This window comes from Protopterus annectens, chromosome 5.part0 (genome assembly GCF_019279795.1).
Source record: "Protopterus annectens isolate FY-2018-M chromosome 5.part0, PAN1.0, whole genome shotgun sequence".
Taxonomy (NCBI): Eukaryota; Metazoa; Chordata; order Ceratodontiformes; family Protopteridae; genus Protopterus; species Protopterus annectens.
In genome coordinates, this window is record NC_056735.1 from 303,452,817 (window position 1) to 303,466,150 (window position 13,334).

General features: G+C 42.2%; 1 protein-coding gene across 1 annotated transcript in view; it reads left to right on the forward strand.

Annotated features, from left to right (window-relative positions):
* The window catches only part of SMS (spermine synthase), a 676,859-nt gene extending 665,080 nt beyond the window's left edge, over nucleotides 1-11,779 (forward strand). The window contains exon 11 of the mRNA XM_044072287.1: nucleotides 10,938-11,779. Within this exon, the coding sequence (XP_043928222.1) occupies nucleotides 10,938-10,968 (31 nt within the window). The 3' untranslated portion in view covers nucleotides 10,969-11,779. The remainder of the gene's footprint in view (nucleotides 1-10,937) is intronic.
* The last annotated feature ends 1,555 nt before the right edge of the window (nucleotides 11,780-13,334 follow it).

Genomic DNA, 13,334 nt, shown 5'->3' on the forward strand with positions numbered 1-13,334 from the left:
AAGTTCCTTTCTGCCCCTCCAGGAAAAGATTTTTTTATCTAAAAGTGTGCCTGTAGATGCCATGGTGGTGGCGGCAGCCACTAAGGAGCTAGCTAAGACTTCTTCTGTTCCTCCGCCGAATAAGGAGACTCTAACAATGGACAGATACAGGAAGCGTATCTTCTCTTTAGCGGCATTTACCCTTAGATCGCCGAGTTACCTTACTCACTTTATGAGGCTTCAGAGAGATCTCCTTAAAGAGTTAGGAGACTCTTTACAAGGTGCATGTACTGAGGGAGTCCCTGACAAGGTTTCTGCCCAGTTGTCCACCTTGAACTCGTATCATCAACTGTTCCATGTGGCTTATTTCATATGCAGCCGATGGAGCGAGTAGAGCAGCAGGTTCAGGAATTTCCCCCAAGGCGTCATTCCTGGATGCGTTTGTGTAACTTTGCGGAAACGTTTAAGTCTACCTTTACCAACACCCCCTTCGATGGTTCCTCATTGTTTGGATCCAAGATAAAGGACACTCTCACCTGGTGCGAGCAAGAAGGAAAAACACTCACTGCTGTGGGAGTACATTTTACTGTTCCCTCTAGACCATACCGTAAGGGTCAGAGGGGCGGTAAGATGTGGTTCAAGAAGTCCCAGAAGTTTTTCCAGGAGGCACAGGATGACTCCTCCTTCATAGGCAGAGGAGGAGGAAATGGTAGAAGTCACCCTAGAGGCAATGGCGGTCCGCAAAACCAGGGAGGTCTCGATTCCTTTTGGGGCCGGCCTTACCAGCGCTCCTGATGTGGGGCCCGACTGTGCTTCTCTAGGGCCGGTCGATGGTCACATTTCTTTGTATCCAGAAGCCTGGCTAAGTATCACTCAAGACAAGTGGGTACAAAGAATTATTACCAGAGGTTATGTCATACCCTTTTCTCCTCCACCTTTTGTTCCCAAGAAAATCCCAGATGTTCCACCCAATCACAGGGATCAGGCAACTGTGGAGGTCAACAGGTTGCTGTCAAAGAGTCATCCAAACTGTCCCAGCAGACTAAATAGGATCCGGAACTTACTCCAGATTCATTTTAGTGCCAAAACTTACAGGGGACTGGAGGCCCATTCTGGACCTCAGCAGATTGAATGAATCAGTAAAGAAGGACAAGTTCCAGATGGTAACACTGCAGTCTATACTCCCATTGTTAGGGAAAGACAATTGGATAGGCTCAATAGATCTCCAAGACGCCTACTACCACATAAAAATGGACAGGGCGTCAAGGAGACCTCTATGCTTCTGGTTGGGAGCCAGTCACTACCAGTTCCATGCTCTGCCCTTTAGTCTCACCACAGCCCCCAGGGTGTTCAACAAATGTATGGCAGTAGTGACAGCTCACCTGAGGGGTCGAGGATTCCAAGTGTTTCTGTCTACTCCTTTAGAGCAGGGACGCTACTATTCAGCTTTGTGCCCAGCTGGGAATCTCTCTAAATTGGGAAAAACCTGCCTTATTGCCCTTTCAATCTGTGATTTTTATAGGTGCAGAGATAGTCACAGTAAACATGGTGGCTCGTCTTCCTGCCGAAAGGGCACAGAACCTGTTTCTTCAAATTCAGCTTCTTCTCCCCTTACGAAGAGTCAAAGCTAAGATTATTCTGCAACTCCTAGGGACCATGGTTTCCACCATACTATTATTTCATTTGTTCCTCGCCAGCCTTTTGCCATTGTGACCATGGATGCCTCACAGGGTGGGCGGACATTCTCGGCAGGACTGTCCAGGGTACATGGCAAGATCACGAGGCTCACCTGCATATCAATGTTCTAGAGATGAGGGCGATGCTCCTGGCATTGCAAGCACTTCACGACCTTCTTCCTCTGGGGACTATTGCAATACAATCAGACATATGTTGGTAGTATGGTATATCAACAAACAGGGCGGAACCAGATCTTACCCACTCTGTCGAGAGGCCATGCGAGTTTGGAAATGGACGATATCTTCCCAGCGTTTTCTGGTGGCAGTGTACATTCCAGGGACGACCAACGTGATAGCCGTCAAGCTCAGCCGGGCAATGCTGATGCGTCACGAGTGGTCTCTGAAACAGGAAACAGTGGAACAGATTTTCTGCAGATGGGGACAGCCTTGCGATCTCTTTGCCAGCCCAATCAATGCCAAATGCAGCAGCTGCTACTTCCTCATCCCCCCTCCGGGGGAGTCATTGAGAGACGCACTTGTTTACGATTGGCCCCTGTGTCTTCTGTATGCTTTTCCTCCCTTTCCTCTCAATCCCAAGATTATTCAGAAAGTGAAATGGCTGGGAAGCAAACTGATCCTCATTGCTCCTTACTGGCCTTGTCAGGTTTGGTTCCCCTTCCTCGGGCCTCTGATCTTGGACGACCCTTGGATTCTGGACCCAGTTCCAGACCTGTTGACTCATGTCAGGTTCGCTTCACCCCTCCTTACACAACCTCAGTTTGACAGCGTGGCTGCTCCAGTTTCATCCCTAGTCAGGCTTCATGACTTCTTGCCTTCCGTGACTCATATCCTTGCGTCTTCTCATAAGTCTTCCACTAGGAGACTGTATTCCAGTAAATGGAGAAGATTCTCTCTTTGGGCAGAGAAAATGGATGTTGACCCCTACATTGCCTCCATTCCAGTGGTTTTGGAATTCCTTTTTGAGCTTTTTCACCAAGGATCTGCGGCTGCCACTATCAGAGTTCAGATGGCAGTGATTTCAAATTTTCATCTAGGTTTTCCAGATTGTAACTTGGTCACATAAGCTGTGCAAAACCTTCCTTAAAGGTGCCACTTTAAGCCCCCCCCCTGTTCAAAAACATGTGGCCTCATGGGATTTAAATTTTGTGTCATCTAAATTAACATCTCCGCCCATTGAGCCTCCTCATTCATCCTCTCTGAAATTTTTGTCTTGGAAGACGTTGTGGCTATCACATCAGCCAGACAGGTGTCCGAGTTGCAAGCATTGTCTGTTAAACTGCCTTATATGATTTTTCACAAAGACAGGGTGTCCCTTCATACTAATCCCTCCTTTGTCCCCAAGGTCTGTTCCCATGCCACTTTGAATCAATCCATAGAACTTCCGGTTTTCTTTCCAAATCACTCCAATGCAGCTGAGTACAGGTTTCATCAGCTGGATGTCCATAGACAATTACGTTTTTTATTTGCACCGGACTAAAGACATCAGAAAATCAGATCAATTATTCATTTCCTTTTCCGAATCCAGGTTGGTTTTACCAGTTTCCAAAGTAACTCTCTCTAATTGGATTTCTATCTATATAGCTTATGTTTACAATTCTGAGGGTAGATTTTTTACCCTTTAAAATCAAGACTCATTCTACCAGATCTCAGTCTACCTCTGCAGCCTTTCAAGCCAGGATCCCACTTGATAATATTTGCGCAGCAGCTACATGGGCTACCCCTCACACTTTTATTACTCATTACAAATTGGATTTAACCTCCAGGGGTAGAGCATCTTTTGGTTCCACGGTACTCAGGAGTATTTTTCCTTGAGCCACCCATGAATAAGGCACTAGGGATGCTGTCCCATATGTAAGAATGAAGGTGAGATAGGACTACAGAACATAAAGAAGTTATGTACTCACCATAACGCTCCATGTTTGTAGTCCATCTCACTCTTCATTCTTACGAACCCGCCCTCCTGCCCCCATCCTGGAAGCACCTGGAGACAGAAAAATGTTTCTCATTATTTATGGATACCTTTTAGTATTGGCTTCTTTCTGTATGTTATTATTTCGTCTAGTTAGCAGCAAACAAAATCTGGGAGTTGTGCTGGTGCACCATGGAATACCTACCTAGCCTTGAGCCAACCAGAAGTCTTCCAGCTTGTAAATAGGCCGAGTCAGAGCCGAGGATTGGCTCCGATCCCATATAGAAGAATGAAGAGTGAGATGGACTACAAACATGGAACGTTATGGTGAGTACATAACTTCTTTTTTCTTGCTAAAGTATATACTACTTGGCCTGCAAGCCCCACACACATCTGAAATGCCGCTGTTGAATGCCTTTGTACATACTGCTAGTACATGGTAGCCGTCAGCATTAAACAGGACTGGTCTCCTCCCTCCAGGGTGGCCACTCAGTCTCATCCTTCCTTCCTTCCTTCCTTGGCTGCTCCAGCACCCAAGTCACTAGCCAAGCCATTTCATCTGGGTAGTAGTCAGGACTTTATTGTATGCTACAGAGCCAGTCTTGGCATGTTACACTAGCAGAGCATTCAAAATAGAAGATCATCTCAAGAAACTGTATCATCTTTACTACATCTATGTTTTGCTTATGCTTAGATGTGCTTTGAGAGCTACATCTGTTGCCCTTTTCTGAAGTGGAGCTGAAATGACTACTTGAGTGCCTTTTTAGCAGGTGTCTTCCACTGTTTGACATAATTAGATGATTCTGACAGCTTTCATATTTGTACGGAATGCTTGTCAGTGGAATCTCTCCATGTTTTGTACCATATGGCCTTTCTGCATAGTTCTTGTGCACCCTCTCAATCACCATATATTTTTCAATTCATGCTTGGCTTTCGGTGGCTTTAATGCTACTAGTTTTCTTCACCTTTATAATACTCTTCCTTTAGTGACATAGTTCTATCACCCTTTCATTGAAGTTGGTGCTCAGAAATGTATCTGCAAAGCTGTACTTTTGCTTTGGAATTCCCTTCAGTTTATAGGCCATTAATCTCCGATTCCACCTTTCCGTCTCCAGAGGTTGTTTAGACCTGTTGGTGTTTAAAATTGTTTCAGAAGTTTGTGCTCTATTGGTAGAAGTCTTTTCCAAACATATAAATGTGGGTGTGTTTGCATGCATAGGTATACATATATATATATATATATATATATATATATATATATATATATATATATATATATATATATATATATATACACAAACACACTGCAGCTAAGACTGTTGTCATAGAATTCATTTTCTTAGTTTTTGTAAGAGATATATTGCCACAGTCATGCTTAGATGATCATCCTGTTTTTAACTCTCTTTTGAACTTTAGTTTTACCTAAACATTTGTACAGTTAGTGTTGGAATAGGTTCCTGTTGTTCCTTAACTTCAACTCATCTAGAACTTTCTGATACCTCTTTCCCATTTTAAAAGATCTTTGTTCATTACATATCTTTGTCCTTATGCCTAAAGTCATTTTATGAAATATTCACTGTAGAAGTCTCCTGCCATCTTTGATATTGCTTTAGAGAGTCTAGGTCATGAAGTTGCATGTTTTAAGCCCTGTTAGGATTACATAATAAAAATATGAGAAAAGAGAATTCCATAAAAATGTGATAAATTTGTCAAACTCATTCAGTTGTAGTCATTGTAAGGTTCTAGTCATTCGGCCTCTTGGGCATTCTTCCCTGACTGTTTTAACAGCAATCATAATCATTGTATGTTGTAGTGGACTGTCTAGGACAAATGATATTCTGTATCCATTTGAGATATAGACTGAATATAAGCATTACAAATTCTAATGTAAATTTTGTGGCAGAAAATTAATGCAAGTCCCCCATAAAAAGAGAGGTGATAATGTTATTAGTTGCCCCATGGCAAGTTAGTTTCCCATGGAAGATTCTGTCCCATTTATATAAATTAAAATTCAGGAAGACAGGTTGTAAAGTTAGTTGATGGAATGTTATTGAATGCATATGATGTAACTCGCCATTGTTTGGAACTGGTGTGACATTTGAAAGAACAGTCGAAGGAAAGGTAGCTCAGTAAGAATGCTGCATGTCTCCATTATTTTATATAAAGGAGTTTAACCAAGATTAGATTGTTCAGGAAATAAACAGGGAGTTGGACAGGCTGAACAAAATAAATTCAAAACTACATTGGGTGGAGAGGTCTTTCACAGCATAAAGATTGAAGTTCCCAAAAAGATAGGCTGAAGTAATAGCCACCAGTTATAGTCCCTCTGGAAAGGCATGTTAAAGGGATGGGGAGGAGCAGGGCTTAAAAGGAGAGATTCTGAGCTTCTTTGGGGCAAAATTAAATAGCAAGGTAGATCCCTGTAACTCCTGTACCTTGTCCACAAAAACGGGTTAAGCAGTACTTCAGTACATGGGCAAGAAAGGTGGGGCGACCATGCTGTCATCCGTCCCCTGGAGACTGTACTAAAGGATACTGCGTATGCTTGGTTGAAAGCATCCACAATCCTGTTCCTGTGCTCCTAAGGAAGTGTATGTCCTCTGAAAGCCCCAAATGTAGAGACTTTACTCTTCTTTTTGACCTTTTCAGGACAGAATAGGTTACAGAGACCATTGCATTTTCCATTCTACTGCCTGATAAGCATTTAAGATTTTGGACTGTGCCCCAAGATCTCCCTAATTCTGGGATGAGCAAGGAACAGATAAACCCATACCATGGCTTCTGCATTGGGGTTCCTTGTGGCTTGCTGTAATTTTGACTGTTGATGTCATCGCTAGGGCAGTAGGCTCAGATATATGCTTGTGTAGGAGGGTGTGGTACAGGTTGTTCTCGAGCACAAGCAGGCTGTTACAGACTTTTTTGGGAGAGAGCTTTTTAGGGAGGGTTTTCTAGGTCTGACGGAGACCCAGAACCACTTTGCAGGTTCTTAAAGTACTCCTTGGCATCTTTTCTTTTTTCTAGGTTTCCTTCCCATGGTGTTCTAGAAAGAAGCAGCATCCCTTAGAATGAGGAGGGTTCATAAGCATCACATGGTTTTGTTTCGTTTAGATGAGCCAGGCAAGCCAACTGGGAGGGTGACTTGGATGCTGGTTGGTTGTTTACCCCATTTTGGTGTGCCAGTATAATCGATTGCTGGGAGCTCAGTGTTGTCATGGATGGCCACATCTTTGAGTATTTAGATCCTCACCAAAAAAGAGTTTGACTCCGATTCCATGCAATTTACATAGATGTTGGTACAGGCTGAGACTGCTTTATTTGGGACCACTGAGGCTGTCACTTGGAAAAAGCAGTCTTTACTCCTCTTTTTCCATTATTCTGAGGAGGAATCAGTGAATTCCCTTAGATGTTAGACCCTGACAGCTTCATTGAGCATATCTAAAAATGTGAAGTTCCAGATGGTGTCAGGATGCCTGTGTGATATCACGGGACAGTAATGCATGCCTGCACTATCTGGTATCTACACAGAAGGTTCCTTTGCTTTTTTGTGGGTGAGTAATACTACCACTGCAAAAGCATGCCATTTGATGTTAATTCTGCTTCCCAGATATTTACTAAGGTCCCAGTTGATGTAGCAGAAACCTTTCATTAGGAAGAACTTTGGGTTTTCCCTGCCTGGCTGACCGATATGCCATGTAGACCTCTATATGCATGCTTGGCTTGGGTGCATTCATGGTTGCATGGGATCTCCATAAACTGGGCAGCATGAGCCATAGATCCAGCCCTCTCTTGGAACCCTTAGTTTTGGAATCTTGGTTGGTCAAGATCTCCTAGGAGAGGGACATCCTAGAGGTCTACTTGTTTGCAGCATGGATCATTCGCATGTGTTCGCTGTAGCAGAAAGAGTTGTTGATTTTTGACGTGGTTTCAGATTCCTGTAAGCCTTTTCATTGTTTTCTCTGATGTTGTACCTAATTGAAAAATTGAGGGAAGAAAGATCAAATCTTATCCTTATGGCAATATGGGTAGCTATGAAAGATCTAATTTCAGGCCCTTAGATCCATGGCATTTCACAAATGCCCCAAATACAAGTCAAAAAAATTCCCTTTCTTTTGAGTGATGACCAGTTGCACCTGAGTGTGTGAATTTTCATTAAGATTGCTTGCCTAATGGTTGGAGTGTCTGAAGTGACTGAAGCCTTCTGGAAGTCCTTTATTTTATTAGGAATATTCTGCTTCATGGAAGAGGTATCCATTTAGTGTCCTGTGCAGACTCTGCTCATCCGTTTACAGGGAATTATGACTTGACAAATAGTGGAACACTACATAGCAAAGTATTCCAAGGTCTAAGGGAATGTGTCTGGTAATTTTGCCTATCAGTGTTTTGAATGTTTTGCAAAGTGAAGAACTGTGACTCAAGAAGTTGTTGCTTAAGCAGTTCCATAAAGGGGTTCTACTTTTTATTTTTTTCTTCCACTGAAGAAGCCTTCTGCAGTTTGACACTTAACTTACTATTTGACATTTTTAACCTTTTCCTGTTTAAGCCATCTGGTTTGGTAGTTCTGTAGATCATGTTTTGGATGCCTGTCAGTTTTTTAGCCATTATATCTGCTCATAGGATTTCAAAGCTTTAAGCTTTACCTGTAGGGAAATTTGGTTAATCTTTTGCAGGGATCAGGTATTCCTTAAGACAAGCACACACTTTCTCTCAAAAGTGGTGTCAGAATTGTCTTTAAATCAGTCTACTTCCCTGTTTTCCTTTTGGGATCAAAAACCGTGGGAAAAACATTTTACCCCAAATGTGTGCATTGCCAACTGTGGTCCTACCTGGAAGCAAGTACATGGGCTTGGTAAAAAAAAACAGCCTGTATGTCATCTTTGCTGTTTGTAAAAGGCTGACAGATGCTTTCCAAGAGGGATTGCAAGCATAATTATATGTTACTAGTCTTAACTTGTCAGAGATTTGGGATGTATGGCTAGACTTAAAAAGGCCCTTGTGATCGTTAGCCTAGTAAACACCTATGAACCTAGGTGACAAACTACCAGTTGGAGAAAAAAAAACTGCAGTCAGTGGCCATGCTTCTGGTGAAAAAAGCCTATCTCGAGTGAAAACATTTGTTCTTAGGCACCTTGGCAGATTGTTTACCAAGCGTTATTAATTGGACTTTGCCTCCAAATTGGGCCTTTCCTCTGTGCTGTCCTGTAGCTCTACCTACTCTGTTTTGTAGTGCAACTTCACACTTGTATACTCAAAACTGCCACTACTAAACTATTTTGCCCCAGTGTGACTACTAGTAATCTGCAGTGAAATGAATAAAATTAGCCTGCTGCAAAAGTAGGGCAGTCAGTGCCTGACATCAGTAAGGAGATCCCGTAAAGAACATCTGGTTAACAGCCTTGATGAGAGCTGAAAAATGTCACATGATGAGTGGGACTAAGTCACTATGCCCAAGTGCCAGATTTGGGAGTTTCTACCTTTGTTTCAGTAATCGCAAAGCCCTACATCCAATATTTGGATCCTTCCACTTCTCGAGTGAGAGCGCACACTGGTATTGCCTGCTTTTACACTCCCCAGTTGCCCGTGTGTGCAGGTCCCACTAAATCCTGGCGATCTCTTCAGTTGGGAGATGCATTTAGCCTTCCAATAATGGCATGCATCTTTGTTTTTTAGAACTCTCCGGTTGTAAGTAGGTTATTGTTCATTTTTTATTGTGTAAGTAACATTTCTTGAAACCTCTTGCAAGCTTTCTCTTCCTCCACCTTTCAGCAGGAAAGCAGTGTATAGGAAGGGGGACTGTCCTTACCTTTTAAAACAGATACATGACTGCTGCGTCATCTATCAACTGCAGAAGGCAAGCTTTATTCTTATAAACAAGATTTCTAGCTTTATGGTTAATTCACCACACTTTGAACATGATTTTTAGCATCACTTCAAAAGCAAATACTTTACAAAGTGCTGAGTCTATCCCGTTTTTTCCTTGTTGTGGCTTAATCACCATGCTTCACTAGGCAGTGTCCTCAGGAAGAAAACATTCACTCTCTGTCATCCATTGTCCTCTTAATGCCAGCTCCTTCGCCCTTCTCCTTCCTCCTACTGAGGACCAAAATTATGGAACTCCTTTCTTACCATTAAGCCCCTGCTTTCATTTTACCAGTACACACACAACTTATCCACCCCCTTTTGACCTTTGTCAGTAGCTGCCGGAATAAATAAAAGTACACACCTTTATACAGTGGGGAGTGCAGCTGTGTGACTTAGTGCAGTCTTTAATCTTTCTTCCTTGGGGAATTTCTCCTGCAAAAATTGAATTTTGACCATTTCTAGATACATCTATCAAATTTTTGCAGTTGAACCGTGTACCATCTGTAACTGTTGTACATATATTTTGTGTAACAAAGCTGTAGGTGTGAATGGGCCCCCAGGCTCCATTCTTGCTGTCTGCAATAAAACAAGCGAATAAAAATAAATCAGGCGACTTGCTAAAAGTAAAGATATAATTTTGCTTCAAATCTTGCTCATTAGAGCACTATTTCCACTTCCTGCTTGAATGCTAAACAAATATTGGAATAACCATGGGCAGCAGCGGCCTTAGGTCAGCTGGTGCCCTAGTTAAAAGGGCTCCACAGCGCCCCCCCCCCACACCACCCAGGTGCCCCCAACCTGGTCTACCTACACCAAATAAATACTGGAAAAGCGCCCCTGCTACAGCGGCGCTCTAGGCGGCCACCTAGTTGGCCTATGCCTAAGGCCGGCCATGACCATGGGTGGCTAACCTGTTCCATGACAATGTGTCTGCTTAGACATAAGACATCTCCATACCCTAACTTTTAAGGGTTTTAGACTTGTTTTTGGATAATGGGTGTGTAACTTGTACTGAGATGAGTTACTGTCACTTCCTCCTTTGGAAGAGAGCTGCCTCTGTCAGGCTACCCTTTTCTCCCAGCCCTGCTGTTTTTGGTAACAGAATCAGTTCTTAACCTTAGTTGCTGTCTCCAGTGGGTCTGCCTGATGAATGTTTTGTAGTAGATACGGTTAAGCTAAGCTTTTTCTTTTCCTTTTCAAGTCTTATATCTGTAGTCATCACATGCCAAATGGGTAAAAGGTGAAAAGGGTCATGCTGGTAACCATCAGATTTCAGCAGAGTCTTTAAATCTACAAAATGTATGAAATGTGTACAGATTATTTTTTTTTCTTTAATAGCTTAAGAATTAAAATACTGTTGTTATATGCTGAACAATTATTCATGACGTGTAATTATAGGTTTGTAATTGATATGTTTTCAGTGGTAAATTCACTCAGCCATACATGTTTGTAGATAATGCTTGTGCGGTCTTCCTTAACAGTTTTCCCTTCAGATGGGTATTTTACACTGTGTGGAAGAAGTAACCACGTTACTGAAGAGCATCGCATTTCAAAAACGTACATGGCACATGAGGCTTTCTGGCTTACGTGTGCTTCCAAGACCCCCCTTTAATGCTGTAGCTGATCTGTAAAAAGTAATGCTGCTTAGTGTGAACATGTTAAGGGGATCTTTTTTTCTGTTTTGTTTGCTTAATGAAGCAAATACATATTTTGAGGAGCTTGGATGCTTTTAGTTTTTAACAGAAAAAAATCAGTAACCACCAATATGCGGTGTTATAGAAAGCTGCTGAAATGCACTGATAACTTTAAAATGTGATCCTTTTTAAGATTTCCTTTTATAGATTTACACAAACTGACTGGCAGCAGATTCATTTTTATATGTGTGTTTCCTAAAATTTGCAGTTTTGTTTAAATTTTAATGTTATTTTATTTATGATCTGCATTGATTTTAAAGTTAGAGTATTTGAAGTGAGCAAACCTAGTGCTTCCATTTCAGAAAACTATTGCAGTACTGTGCTTTCTTGAGCTTCCCTCCTTTATAAAGGGAAGTGGTGTACCTTGTGTTCCCTTTCACTTGAATCATGCTGAATTTTTTTCTTTGTTGCCTTGTTTGTTACTGGCACAAATCATACTAATGTCTGCTCCACAGATGTAATCATTTAGTTTGCAAAAAAATGGCACGTTTTCCGGGCTCCTTCATCTTTTGGAGCAAAATTAAAAGGCTTATGATGATTATTGCAGTATTTTGTTCCACAGATGCATTACAGAATTTGTGTGTATTGCCATTAAGTTGTGTGCTTTATTTTGGGAATAAAGCAGTTATTGTTTAATTACAGTACTGTTAGCTGTGATAAGTACTTTGATCTTCATGCAGTTCACTAATGTACTACAGTGGTCATAACTTCAGGGATCTCTGTTGCAGGCAGCTCCTTACATCTGGTCAGTTTGTCAAAGCCCATTCCCACTCCGTATGTCAGCCTTATGGCTTCTGCTTTCCAGATGCCTCGTCATCATAAAGATAGAAGTATGGTTGGCTAGCTTCATTTCTTTGTTGCTGTGCAAGTTCAGTCAAGACACTCATTGCAGTTCATCAGACCAGGCCACAGGTGGAAGAGCACAAATAACTAACACTTGGATGAATGTAGTTTTACATATTTGCTCTTAAAGTTATTTGGTGTTTGTAGTGTCTTTTTGTTGGTTAGGACTTCTAGTCTTGAAAGTCTTGGAACATCTGCTTAGTGTTCAGGTGTTCCCAGATGATGGTCTTGGGATGCCACCCAAGCATAACAAATGTGCTTAAAAGAGAAATAATAACTTTTAAAGATAGGCATGAAAAGTGTGTGTTGGTTGTTTAGCCCATGATCACCATATCACGTGTTGATATCTGTAGGAAAAATGAAGACCCCACCATACCACACTTAAATAGAAAAATATGTGGCTTTCATTAGAATATCCTCAGTGGCGTCCCATAACGTCCATCCAGACATGTCTTCGTGAAAGTTGTATTTTGAGCCTGAAGAGTCTGAGGACATCCCAGGGTCTGCTCAGTCCAAGGATGCCAATAATGAATTGGTGCATTTACAGCCCCCAGTGCCATGGCAGATGTACATGTCCCACATCCAAGGAGGGGAGGGTACATAAGTGGCATATGAACACCAAATGCTCTGAACTTTGCTGCCACTCAGAATTAATTTAGTATGAAAGGTGTTCATTGCATATCAGCTACTGAGCCTAGGGCTAATAAGCACCCCATTGGAGATTCTTCCCTGTTTTCTTGTTATTTGGTTATTTTTTTTACACAGCATCCAGAAAGGGGAGGTTTGAGTGTGGGGGGCAGATTTCCCCATGACAACAGCAGGGGGCAAACCATGATCACATGCAGTGGAATTATTGGCTCAGGGAACTCTGGATGTTCGTATTTCACTATTGCAGTCATGACTGTTGGAATTTCCTGCCATGAAAGCCCTTGGCCGGCCTGACTACCAGAGAAAACTGTTTTCACCTCCCAGGCTGGCAGGCCACCCTTAGGCATCAAGTACGCTCGGGTATAAAGGGAGTCAGCCTGCGTCATCACTTTAGTTTTTTTTTCTTGCTGCTGGAGCCCGAAACAGTATACAAGTGCATTGGTCGGTCCGGACCAGAGAGAAGCTGTGATCAGAAAGACAAGTACCCCATTGGGGAATTCTCTTTTATTTGTCATAACTCATGTCAGATAAAATAAATAGTCTCCGCTGTGGTAAACAAATACCACACAGAGACTTCCATACTGTGTGTTTCTTGCTTAGGCCCAGACCACAATGTCCCTGTCATTTTTGTGCTAGATTTAACACTAGAACGATTCGGTGTAGGGCCAAATTTGGAGGAAATCATGATCACAGGCAGTGGGGTTA